At 50.3% G+C, this 12,221-nt stretch overlaps 2 protein-coding genes across 6 annotated transcripts in view; one reads left to right on the top strand and one right to left on the bottom strand.

Moving 5' to 3' along the window:
• The window catches only part of ANAPC1 (anaphase promoting complex subunit 1), a 35,167-nt gene extending 25,767 nt beyond the window's left edge, over nucleotides 1-9,400 (top strand). For 4 of the 5 annotated variants that reach the window (XM_061461723.1, XM_061461722.1, XM_061461721.1 and 1 more), the window contains exons 37-47: nucleotides 53-246; nucleotides 1,667-1,753; nucleotides 2,245-2,362; nucleotides 3,190-3,267; nucleotides 3,692-3,759; nucleotides 5,837-5,975; nucleotides 6,352-6,438; nucleotides 6,980-7,075; nucleotides 7,401-7,599; nucleotides 8,059-8,193; nucleotides 9,081-9,400. In XM_061461723.1, the coding sequence (XP_061317707.1) occupies nucleotides 53-246; nucleotides 1,667-1,753; nucleotides 2,245-2,362; nucleotides 3,190-3,267; nucleotides 3,692-3,759; nucleotides 5,837-5,975; nucleotides 6,352-6,438; nucleotides 6,980-7,075; nucleotides 7,401-7,599; nucleotides 8,059-8,193; nucleotides 9,081-9,196 (1,317 nt within the window). In that variant the 3' untranslated portion in view covers nucleotides 9,197-9,400. Of the gene's footprint in view, nucleotides 1-52; nucleotides 247-1,666; nucleotides 1,754-2,244; nucleotides 2,363-3,189; nucleotides 3,268-3,691; nucleotides 3,760-5,836; nucleotides 5,976-6,351; nucleotides 6,439-6,979; nucleotides 7,076-7,400; nucleotides 7,600-8,058; nucleotides 8,194-9,080 lie in introns of those variants that run through there. The other variant, XR_009744764.1, reaches the window with a different exon arrangement.
• The window catches only part of BCL2L11 (BCL2 like 11), a 156,700-nt gene that overhangs the window by 110,399 nt on the left and 34,080 nt on the right, over nucleotides 1-12,221 (bottom strand). The gene's annotated exons all lie outside the window — the stretch shown is intronic.

Below are 12,221 nucleotides of genomic sequence, written 5' to 3'. Positions count from 1 at the left end.
AAGCGTGTGTTTGACCACAGAAGTAATAATGCTCTCCCTATTCCGCTTGAAGACAGGTCACTATAACCTCGAAACGTGCTTGAGTGTGCTGCTGCTGGCTCTTGCAATGGTGATGGCTGGCTCTGGAAACCTCAAAGTCCTTCAGCTTTGCCGATTCATGCACAAGAAGACAGGTGGAGAGATGAACTATGGGTTCCACCTGGCTCACCACATGGCTTTGGGGCTACTCTTCCTGGGAGGAGGAAGGTAACTTCCCATTCCCAAAGACAAGGGTTTTACCTTTCACCTCTCCTGCAAAGCTTTAGTAGTGGGCACATCACTTGATTTAATAACATCTGGCTGCAGACCAGTAACGAGTGGGGTCCCTCAGGGATCGGGGTCGGGACCGGTCTTGTTCAACATCTTCATCGCTGCCATGGGCAGTGGGATTGAGCGCGCCCCCAGCGAGTTTGCCGATGACACCGAGCTGTGTGGTTCGGTTGATACCCTGGAGGGAAGGAATGCCATCCAGAGGGACCTCGACACGCTTGTGAGGTGGGCTGATGCCAACCTCATGGAGTTTAACCATGCCAAGGGCAAGGTCCTACACCTGGGTGGGAGCAATCCCAGGCACAGCTACAGGTTGGGCAGAGAAGAGATTCAGAGCAGCCCAAGGAGAAGGACTTGGGGGTGTTGGTTGATGAGAAAATGAACATGAGCCGGCTTCAGTGTGCGCTCGCAGCCCAGAAAGCAACCGTATCCTGGGCCGCATCCAAAGGAGCGTGACCAGCAGGGTGAAGGAGGTGATCCTGCCCCTCTGCTCTGCTCTGGTGAGACCTCACCTGGAGCATTGTGTGCAGTTCTGGTGTCCTCAACATAAAAAGGACATGGAACTGTTGGAACAAGTCCAGAGGAGGCCACGAGGATGCTCAGGGGCTGGAGCACCTCCTGTGTGGAAACAGGCTGAGAAAGTTGGGGCTGTTGAGCCTGGAGAAGAGAAGCTGCGTGGAGACCTCAGAGCAGCTTCCAGTGTCTGAAGGGGACTATAGGGATGCTGGGGAGGGACTCTTCATTAGGGACTGTAGTGACAGGACAAGGGGTAACGGGTTCAAACTTAATCAGGGGAAGTTTAGATTGGATATAAGGAGGAAATTCTTTCCTGTGAGGGTGGTGAGGCACTGGAATGGGTTGCCCAGGGAGGTTGTGAATGCTCCATCCCTGGCAGTGTTCAAGGCCGGGCTGGATGAGGCCTTGGATGCCATGGTTTAGTGTGAGGTGTCCCGGCCCATGGCAGGAGGGTTGGAACTGGATGATCTTAAGGTCCTTTCCAACCCGAACCATTCTATGGTTCTATGATCTGGATGCATAAAATCATTGAATCATATAATCAACTAGGTTGGAAAAGACCTTTAAGATCAAGTCCAGCCATCTTCTGTTGCAAATGGAAGTCCTGTTTTCTTCTAGATACTGCATCATTTACATGCCATAGGAAAGTTCCTGGCTTGTGGTTTGTGTTTATTTCCTACCAGTACATGGTTATTTCCTGTTCTGCGGGAACACATTTGTAACTTCCTTACCTATGTGTACTTTACAACTGTTCTTCCCTTCCCTGGGACACCAAAATACTTTGAACACCTCTGGCCAGTGTTTGTTAGCACAGAAATTAATAGATAATGTTGTTCTGCAGATACTCACTGAGCACTTCCAACTCCTCCATTGCTGCTCTCCTCTGTGCTCTGTACCCACACTTCCCGGTTCACAGCACGGACAATCGGTAAGTTTGCAAGGGTTCATGTTCCCTGCAGCTCAGTCATCTTACAAAGCTGTTACCTAGAGGCAGGTGATCCAGAATTTGTACCTATGTGCTCTGCAAATCAATGTTTGGAGGTTTAAACAAAGAAGTGGAAAACAGAAGAAGTAAGTGAAGATACAAGGTGATGGTAGTGATCTTTGAGCAGTGAGGAACTGCAGGCAGGTTTCTGCAGGCTCTAAGCTCTGCTCCTTGGACTTGACTGTTCCAGTTTGCTCAGCTGAAAAGATTTTCATGCAGGATCTGTTCATGTGTGACTCTGAATTGGTTTTAGTTACAATTCATTACTCCCTGTTCTGTTAGCTAACGCATTAGAAAAATCCCAAACCAGTAATACAGTAGTATTACTCCAGGTTTCTCTGCTGGATTTGCCTATTGAGCTGTGTGGAGTTGGTGTTTGGGGGTTATTCCCTGCCTGCTCTGCACGGTGCTGAATTCCTTATTCCCACACCCAGGTACCACCTTCAGGCTCTGCGTCACCTCTACGTGCTGGCGGCAGAGCCGAGGCTCTTAACGCCCGTCGATGTGGATTCAAACACTCCTTGCTATGCACTGATAGAGGTGACATATAAGGTAAAGTGTCTGGAGGAGTGAGGGCCTTTGAGAAGGTCGGGGAGAGAGCTGAAGGCTCTCTGCCAAAGGTGTGCTCTTCTCATTGTTGTGGTCAGCAGTCTTGGTTTGCGTTCAGCTTGTGGTGGAGAGGAGCCAGACTGTACGCAAGTAATAGAAGGGTCATGCTCAGCCCACTCAAACCTTACGTGTGCTTTGATGTCACCTTGAGAGCAGAATACAGGGCAAGGAGAAGGCACCGCAAAGTCTTCAAACAGTCAGTTGTGCAATGACTGACCCAGTATCCTCTTTCTAAAGAGTAAGGGCTTTCAAAGGCACAGAGATGGTTGGAGCCATCCGTGGTTTGAAAAGCCTTCTAACTCTGCTGAAATGGGCAACTTGCCATTTATCCATGGTGTTTGGATGATGTGTCTTTTAGGAAAGGTTCCTTTTTATGGGCTTTATTCTGTACAGGCTCATTTGAGACAGATGATGCTTATAAAGGGACTAAAGAAAGGGATTTCAGGTGAGAAGAGGTGCAGCATAGATCCCTTGTGTCTCTGGCAAAGAGTTCTGCATGTTCAGGACACAGTTTATTATTCAAACCTTCAGATTTCAGTTGAAGTGTGCCTGACTTGCACAATGTTGTGTTGATACATTGATGGGAAATACCTTTAGTTTAGGCTTATGTTTCCTGACATAAAGGTAATGCTAAGTCATGTAGTTACTCAGAACTGAGGAACAGAAACTGACTGAAGCTGCCAGTGGAGTTGTTGAAAATGAGATGAAAGTTTTCTTTCTTTTCACACAAAAATGAGCTTTACTAATGTGTGAACGCTGGTGTTTTGAAGGGCACACAGTGGTATGCAGAAGCCACCGAGGAACTGATGGCACCCACGCTCCTTCCAGAGCTTCACTTACTGAAGCAGGTAAAGGAAGTCTCCCTTTTAATGAAGAACTTAATCACTCACTTTGTGTCACAAGCAGTGCAAGAACAGATGGAGTGACCTTTCTTTGATTCCCTGTCCAGCCTTAGCCAGACTCTGGACAATGCTGTCCCATAGTAATGGCTCTAAAGACAAGTCTGTCACTGTGGAGCATGTGTTCAGTCATGCCACATGCTTCTCTTTGGTCTTTATCGTAGTGCTTTCAAGCAGGGAGTTCCCTGTGCCAGCAAGCTTTGCTGTAGGACAGCAAAACTAGGTGCTCTTCTTTCTGAGTTTTCTGGGTGGGCAGCACTGCAGAAGGGCACATGCTATTGTAAGGGCTGAGGAAGAGCTGTAGACTTGGGTACAGACTCTTTCATTTAATGATTCTGGCTATATCTAGTAACAACAATGCTTCCATTGACAGATCAGAGTGAAAGGACCACGGTACTGGGAATTACTAATAGATCTAAGCAAGGGAACAAATCACCTGAAGTAAGTATTCTTTATAACACATAGTACAGTGCTTGACTGACTAATAACCTTGTAGTAATAGTTTTCAAGTGCTTTTTTAAAGCATCCTGTACTCGTAACACCTACAGTTTAGAAAGAAGTCTGGTTGTGATGGCTTCACTGTTGTGCTGACAGCACTTCAGGGTGAAGAAAGAAACTGCGTAGTTGGTTTCACCTCTTGATGTGAATAACTCGTGCAAAAACAGAGCAGGGGAAAACCTGATAGTAGAAACCGCAGCTATTGGGATTGAGTGGGACCAGAAACCCTCTTCAACTCGTGCTTTTAGTTTAGTTTTGAGTTGATGTGATGTCATGTTTCCCAGACTGTTGCTACAGTGGTTCAGTAACTGTTACTGCTTTGTGAGGTACTGCTTTTCTCACGTGAAGTATACAAAGTGCTGCTGCTGCCTTTCACCTCTCCGTTTAAATGTGTGGCAACTGAAAAACAGAAGTCTTACCAGAATACACTATCTGTGGGTAACATCATTCTCATCTTTGCCCCTAACAGCCTACGGTGTAACTTGCTGCCGTGAGTAGTGCTGAGAAGCCAGCTGCATCTTTCATCAGTAACATGGGTTTTCTAGTTCATTCAGCTGCTTCTGCTGAGATTAAATTAGGCACCACAATGCAGCATCTCTGGGTCCTGCCTTTAACCATGACAGGCAGGACTGATGTGGAATGCACATTCCTTCAGGTCAGGAAGCACATATGGATGCATTTGCTGCACCAAAGCTCCAGAAGCCAGCCTTGTGGCTTCACTTTACCACACTCGAGTGCTTGTTTGTCCAAAAGAGCCTTCCTGCACTGCCACAAACCAGGGTGGGTGACTGAAGAGCTTGCTGCTTTTGGGACTTATCTGTTCTTACCTGTTCTCCAGCTGCTTTGAATCTGTCACATCATCTCCTCAGCCCATTAGAGCAGTAGGGACCTGCCTGGCACATGTGTGAGAAATAATCTTCCCTATCTTACTACCTGTGAATTGCTCTATATTGTTATGCAAAGCAGTTTCAATACAAACAGGTCAGTTATTTTAAGGATGCCCTTCATGGTGCAACTGATACTCCAGATGAGGTAAACACGCAGCTGCTGTGCAATAGTGTCACTCTGAGCTGCTGCACACTTTTGTTGTTGGCTTGGTCAAGAATAGCAGTGTTGGTTGCGTTTCTGGTTTGGGGGGTTATTGGTTTGGTTTTCAATGAAGAAAGGAGCACCACCTGTGGATACCAGCTTGCATGGTTTTCCTTGGTGCTGGAGCTCATCCTAGGGGAGTCTGACAGGAACCTGCAATGGCTTCAGGAAGTTATATTCCTTATACCAGTAAGGCTTATCCTTTTTTATCACGGGTGCCTGCCACCACATCACCATTTGATAGCAGCCTGCCCTCTGAAGATACCAAGTTTTCTATATGTACATGACTGAGCCAGGGTTTACATTATCAGGACGAAGCCTACATGGGGACACTGGCCTCTCGAGGGTTCCCAAACACAAGAGGAATGTGGAGCTGTTGGAGCGAGGCCAAAGGAGGCCACGGAGCTGCTGCGAGGGCTGGAGCAGCTCTGCTCTGGAGCCAGGCTGAGAGAGCTGGGCTGGGGCAGCCTGGAGAAGAGAAGGCTCCTGAAGGGGAGACCTGAGAGCAGCTCCAGTGCCTGAAGGGGCTGCAGGAAAGCTGGAGAGGGGCTTGGGACAAGGGATGGAGGGACAGGCCAAGGGGAATGGCTTGAACCTGCCCGAGGGGAGACTGAGCTGAGCTCTTAGGCAGAAGCTCTTCCCTGTGAGGGTGCTGAGGCGCTGGCACAGGGTGCCCAGAGAAGCTGTGGCTGCCCCATCCCTGGCAGTGTTCAAGGGCAGGTTGGACACAGGGGCTTGGAGCAAGCTGCTCTAGTGGAAGGGGTCCCTGCCCGTGGCAGGGGGTTGGAACTGGGTGAGCTTTAAGGTCCCTTCCAACCCAAACCAGGCTGGGATTCTATGAGCCTATGATACTATTGCATCTAAACTGTTGGAGGTCACGTTTCCTTCACTGTGTATGTGCACTGATGTAAAGCCAACACTGTTGTTGCAGATCAATTCTTTCCAAGGGTGGTGTCCTGTACGTGAAGCTGAGAGCAGGGCAGCTCTCCTACAAGGAGGACCCGATGGGCTGGCGCAGCCTCTTAGCACAGACTGTCACTCACCGCAACTCAGAAGCTCGGGCGTTCAAGGTATTGCTCCCAAACTGCATTCCTGGCAGGAATGCTGCCTCTGGGAAGGCTGAGGGAAGCACAGCAGGTCCTGCTGTGTTCCTTACCTCCAGCATTTGGCTCTGCCACATGGTTATGAGTAAGAAGTTACTTGCTTTGCTTGAGGGAAAGGAAGTGTGGTGGCTTTCACAGAGCATGCAATGAGCTTGAGCTAAGAATGGGTGTTTGCTGTGGGCAGACAGAAGTGTTGGACCCAGTTTGTTCACAGTGTGCTTTATGTAGGTTCCAGTCTTGTCACTTGTGGGCTGGGGAAGGAAGGATTGGGTATAAATCGCTACTACATTTGAGCAGTAAACCCAAAATGTTCATTTTATGTGTGTTTTGATCTGGTTTTTAGCCAGAAGCAATTTCAGCTTTCACCTCTGATCCTGCTCTGTTTTCATTTGCTGATTACTTCTGCAAACCAACTGGGAACATGGGCCAGGTATGGTGTGTACGTGTGGACTAGCATGGTTTCTTGCTTGCAGGAATAACACATGGGGAAAATCTACATTAAACTGAGGAACAGAATTCATTCCTTCAGGTCATGGAGATGGGAATATTCCAAGGGATTTTTTTTATAACATGAAGGTGTAAAACAATAACTTCTTGTTGGCATTTTTTATATCACAGTTGCTGCTAGTTGTGTCCAGTAGTTGTATTCGTTGCAGAATGTGTTTAACAAGTACTGAAAGCCCTGTGCAGTGTCCTGGAGCATTTAGGTGAAGTCACTGCTGAAGGGTTAGGGTGTTTTACACTCTATTTCTTTGCACTAAACAACTTGAGGGAGTAAAATCCAGCCGCTTCAGGCCTACTTTTAATAAGCCCAAGAATGAAAGTGAGCTGTGTAGCTTTGTCAGCTACCACTCATTGATGCAGTGTCATTGCATGGGTTAACTTTAATGGAAGGAAATGTGAGCAAAGCAAGAACCTGAAATCAAGTGTCGCCAGCACGTGCTCTGTGTTAAACATGTGTCTTTTATCAGAAACAGGAAATCCTGGATCTTTTCTCTTCAATTCTTTACGAGTGTGTTACCCAAGAAAATCCAGAGATGCTGCCCACCTACATAGCCATAGATCAGGTGGAGTAAACTCTTGCTTTCTTAAAGCTACACTTGGGCAAAGAGGATTGGGTTTGCATGTGCTTTCATAGAGGACAGAGAGGAAGAAGGGGAGACATTAGTGATAGCAGAGATTTTAAAAGCTGGAACATAGTCTGAGGTAATGAGAACTGAAACTGCACAAGAAGCATTAACTGGCAGCTTCTCAGTGGCTGCTGAGGAGGGTGGCCCTTGCAAGGTGGGGTTTGAGGATTCATTCACTCGGTGTCTGAGACAGCACTGAGCAATACCGCTTCCCTCCTCCACTTCACAGTCTCACAGTCCCTTTGTGTTTCCCCTCCACTAGGCTGTAAGGAGGTTAGAACGAAAAGAGATGTCTGAGACATTTGAGCTGTGGCAGATAAAGCTGGTGTTGGAGTTCTTCAGCTCCCGAAGTCACCAGGAGAGGATGAGCAGGAATCCCAACCGAGGGCTCTTCATGAACTCCGAATTTCTGCCCGTGATGAAGTGCACTATAGATAACACATTGGATCAGTGGCTTCAAGGTATAGAGGAGAAAGCTTTAGTCCTCCAGCCGTGGTTGGCATTTAGTGTTCTTCTTGCTGATCAGGGTTGACTTTTCTTGTCTCAAAAGTACTGAAAACTGATAACTGAAGGGAAGGCACTTGTGTGTCAGCATAAACCAACATGGTTTCAGTTTTGTGCATTTGGTGTGAAGCATTGACTGTACTGGGGGGAAGTTTAGTTAACGTGGAAGGTTTTGCTTCCCAGAGAAAACGCTTTCCTGATATCACACTGGGAGAACTTTCTAGAAGCAAAAGCAAGGGATGATCACAGCAGAGAGCAGGGTGGCCATGGCAGCAGGAGGAAGGTTTGCAAACACACCCTTTGCTCACCTTCTGGGGGGAGATGGAGACTCTTTTTCTGTGGGCTTTTTCTGTGGAGATGGTGTTGTCTTGCCTTTCTGCTCCCTCAGTTTCACCAGGACATGTTGTGTGTTACAGCTGGAGGGGATGTGTCTCTGCATTCCTATCTCAGTGGGCAGCCCACAGAGGTATCTCAGCTCAGCATGCTGGCTTGCTTCCTCATCTACCACTCTGTCCCCACGCCGGGCCAGCTGGCTGCTGGTGGCTTGGAAGGTAAGACCGGGATGACAGCGTCCTCTGAAAGCTGGTCCACTGGTGTTTAGTCTTTGTCTCAAATTAAAGGTACCAACTTTATGGGGGGCTAAAGAAGCCAGAATTAGCCTAGATACAAAAAGCTTCAGCTTTGTCCTGACCGCAGTTAAGGATGTTCTTGCAGGCAGCAGTTAGAGGAGGTGTGACAGGGGGAAGTGTTCTTTATGTTGAGCTGGCCATATCCTGAATGTCCTTAAATCTTTCCTATAAGCACCTCTTCAGGCAGTCACCAGCTCCTCTGTATTTCCATCCTGATTTGGGATCCAGGGAAATCCTGGACCCGTTCACTAGGCAGCTGTTCCTCTCTCCCTCCATCAGGCCAGGCTGGGGATACGCCAGCCCTCTGCTTGCCTAAGGTTTGTCAGCTTGTGATAGAAATGCAGCTGCACTTTGATTTGGGGAACTGAGGCTTGCTTAGTGGTATGAGAGGAATGTTCCCACCTCAGTGGTGAGAGAAGGCTGAGGCTGAAGGCTTCCTGCAGGCTACAGCCCCCCAGCCTGGAGAGTGGCACCCTGAGAGTACAGGATGTCTCATCTTGGGTGATCTCTAGTTGGGTGCTTGCGTGTTTGTTCAGGTCAAAAGACCTTTGTGGAAATCCAGCTTTTCCCAGTCTTCTCTCTCTGTTACACACCTCTGTTCTGGGATTCCCTGCCACCCTAATGGAATTGGGGTTTTGTAACATTCTGTTATAAAAACTTACTGTTTAACCAGTGTTGCAACAAAATGAACAGCGGTGAACATCTCTCCTGAGCCACGCCGACTGCTGTTTGCTCTCCCTCTGTGGCGCTCCTTTCTTGGGCATTACACCTGGACATGCTCGTTTTCCTTCCTCCTTTCTTCTCTTTAGGAAGCACAAACTTCTCCGAGCTGCTTCTGAAGTTCAAGCAGTTGAATATGCCAGTCCGTGCACTACTGAGGCTCGCTCCTCTGCTCCTCAGAAACCCACAGGCCATGGTGCTGTAGCTGCAGTAGGGCAGAGCTCTGTGTTGGTCAGTGCTTTTCAATACCAGGTAAAACGTACTTGATTTTGTAGCTTCTCAAACAACGTCGGCTTCAAACCTGTCCCTGGATGTGGGGACTGTGACCAGGAGTTATTTATAAATTGTTACAATGGATTCAAAAGAAATTGTAAAAGTGAACTGAGAATAAATTTACTTTTGTAACTAAGGGGTCTTTACAAACGTGTGGGGTTTGGGGGGTTCTGGAAAGCCCTTGGCTGGGAACTGAACAATCTCCTTGTTGTTGTAAACACTTTGCTTGTCTTTTATCTTTGCCTTCACGAGGGGCTGTGGACTGCAGGAGAGAGGCAGCTCAGGAGGCTCTTGCACAAGAGGGACGTGGAGCTGTTGGAGGGAGGCCAGAGGAGGCCACGGAGCTGCTGCAAGGGCTGGAGCAGCTCTGCTCTGGAGCCAGGCTGAGAGAGCTGGGCTGGGGCAGCCTGGAGAAGAGAAGGCTCCTGAAGGGGAGACCTGAGAGCAGCTCCAGTGCCTGAAGGGGCTGCAGGAAAGCTGGAGAGGGGCTTGGGACAAGGGATGGAGGGACAGGCCAAGGGGAATGGCTTGAACCTGCCAGAGGGGAGACTGAGATGAGCTCTTAGGCAGAAGCTCTTCCCTGTGAGGGTGCTGAGGCGCTGGCACAGGGTGCCCAGAGAAGCTGTGGCTGCCCCATCCCTGGCAGTGTTCAAGGGCAGGTTGGACACAGGGGCTTGGAGCAAGCTGCTCTAGTGGAAGGGGTCCCTGCCCGTGGCAGGGCTTGGAGCTGGAGGAGCTTTAAGGTCCCTTCAACACAAATCTTTCTATGATAAGGTGCCAAACTTGCTTGTCCTCTTGGGTCTCCTGCTGGAAAGGAAAGGAAACCACGTGGCCTGCTGCTCACATGGTGCTGAGCGTGCTCTTCAACATCTGGCATCATCTTTCAGTCTCATTCATGGGATTTACTTTATTTGTGGGTCTCAAGCCTACTGTACATCCTCCGTAAGCACGAACTGCTCTGCTCTGCTCATCACTCCACACTCACTACTGCACTGTTTACGTCTTTGTTTCTTTCCTCCTCTTTGTTCTGCAATTAGTCAGTGGCTGCTGAGCAGGCACCTGCCTCCAGCACGTTACGTTATGTCTGGGCAAGGGCTGAAACTACAGACACACCACTTCAATAACCGGGCACTCATCTGGGTTCCCTTCATCTCCGCTCGCTGCTGCCTTCTGTGTTCCCCAGAGCACTGAGCTTGGAGCGGGGCTGGTTCCAGGTTTGCTCGGGGCAGGCCAGGCACTTAATTTGTCATTAAAGAGGTGGAGTTGCTCCAACAAAAGCAGCCAGGGGCTGAGTGATCACTACTGGAAGAGCAGCCAGAGCCAAGCTTTTGATCTGCTGCTCCCTACATCTCAAGTTTGATCTTACGCTGCGGGACTGCTGCTGATCTCCATCCCCTTTCTGTTCCCAAACCCTCCAGTAGAGGAGCCGAAGGCTGTTAGGGATGGAGGAGGACACCCAGGATGATTACAAAGAACCCAGAAGTGACCTGGGGTTGATGGTGTCCCACGTCCTGCTGCTGGTTCCCGGTCAGGACAAAGGGTTGCAGGAAAGGATGAGGCTGACACACAACGTGCTCCTGGGAGGAGCAGTGAGTGCAGGAGGAAAAGGATGTGTCCTGAGGGCAGTTCCTGTGCACAGTGCACAGGAGCTGGCTCAGTGCAGGGGGAAAGGGTTTGCATGTGAGAGGCTGGGAAATGAAAGGAGTACCTGCAGTGCACTGGCTTTAGCCTTTGAAACACACACCAGGGAACACCTACTCCATAGGTACCGTCTTTGCTATGTGAATTAAATGAAGCCTTTAATGGCTATGGAACACCCCCCCTGCAATGGGACGCAGCTTCTGCTGCGCTCAGTGTCCCCACAGCTCCCTTGGTGCAGGTTGGGGACGTTGGTTTTTTTCCTCCTCAATTGGGGAAATGTGAAGCATTAACCACTCAGTTCCCAAAGCAGATGGAGCCCCTTTCCTCAGCTCCCACCCTGAGGAGAAGCAGGGCTTTAGCCTCCCAAAGCCCCTACCACACACCCAGGGAACTGCCCAAGTTCCTCCCTGCTGTCTGGGCCGTGGGAGGAAGAGCAGGAAATGCAAAGGCTGGATTTTGAATGCAAAGCTGAGAGCAAACTGCTGGGGAAAGGGTTTGGGCCCCGTTCAGAGCCGTTCTGGACCTCAGTCCAGCGCCGGGGCTGCACGCTCCTGCCAGCACGACCTCGTGCCTCTGCGAGCTGGAGGGTGAGGACGCATTTGAGCACAAGCACGGAGTAAAGCAGGGTTGAGGCCAGCTCCTGCGTGAGCTGCGATGTGCGGCTCCCCTGGGGCCGAGGGAGCCCCTCTGCCACGCAGCGGGGTTGGGATGCTCACCCAGCCGGCCGCAGGCTCGGGGGTAGGAAGGGAGCCGTGGGGCTGTGCGAGCCTCCCGAGCTGCCCCAAGAGCACGGGTGCACCAAGCACCGAGAGGCTTCCTGTTTCCTTTCTGAGCCTCAGGAGCGTTTGAACGCAGCCGCCGGCGCGATCCGGACCAATGGTGTGGGCACAGCACGGGGAGCATCTGCTTGGGTGCCTGCGCCCGTTACCGTCCAGCTCCAGCCTGCCAGGGTAAGGTGCTATTGAGGGGGGCGAACGTGGGTGCTGGGGCTGCTGGCTCCGCAGTGCCTCGCAATGTGGGTGTCGCTCGGGGCAGGCTCTCGCAGGGTGCGTGGTTTAAATGGTGCCCGTTTGAACGCTGAGCGCTGGGTTTGGGCTCTGCCTCATCCCTGAGCTCTCCCGTAGAGCAAGCAAGTGCGGCCCCTGGGCAGGGGGAGCTGCTTGGGGAGCCCTGGCTGGGGTGGGGAAGGAGATTTGGGAGTGCAGAGAGCAGTGAAGGGTCCCCCAGAGCATCACTGCTCTGCCTCTCGTGTGTGGTACCCCGTGGGCAGCATGCCAGCGCCTCAGCGTGTCCTGCAGCTCCTCTTGCTTGCTCAC

The sequence above is a fragment of the Pezoporus flaviventris genome, unplaced genomic scaffold (assembly GCF_033815535.1).
Source record: "Pezoporus flaviventris isolate CSIRO_AGI_PZ_B2104156 unplaced genomic scaffold, CSIRO_AGI_Pfla_v1 ptg000031l, whole genome shotgun sequence".
Lineage (NCBI taxonomy): Eukaryota > Metazoa > Chordata > Aves > Psittaciformes > Psittacidae > Pezoporus > Pezoporus flaviventris.
The sequence above is the reverse complement of the archived record's forward strand: the minus strand, read 5'-3'. Positions and strand labels throughout refer to the sequence as shown.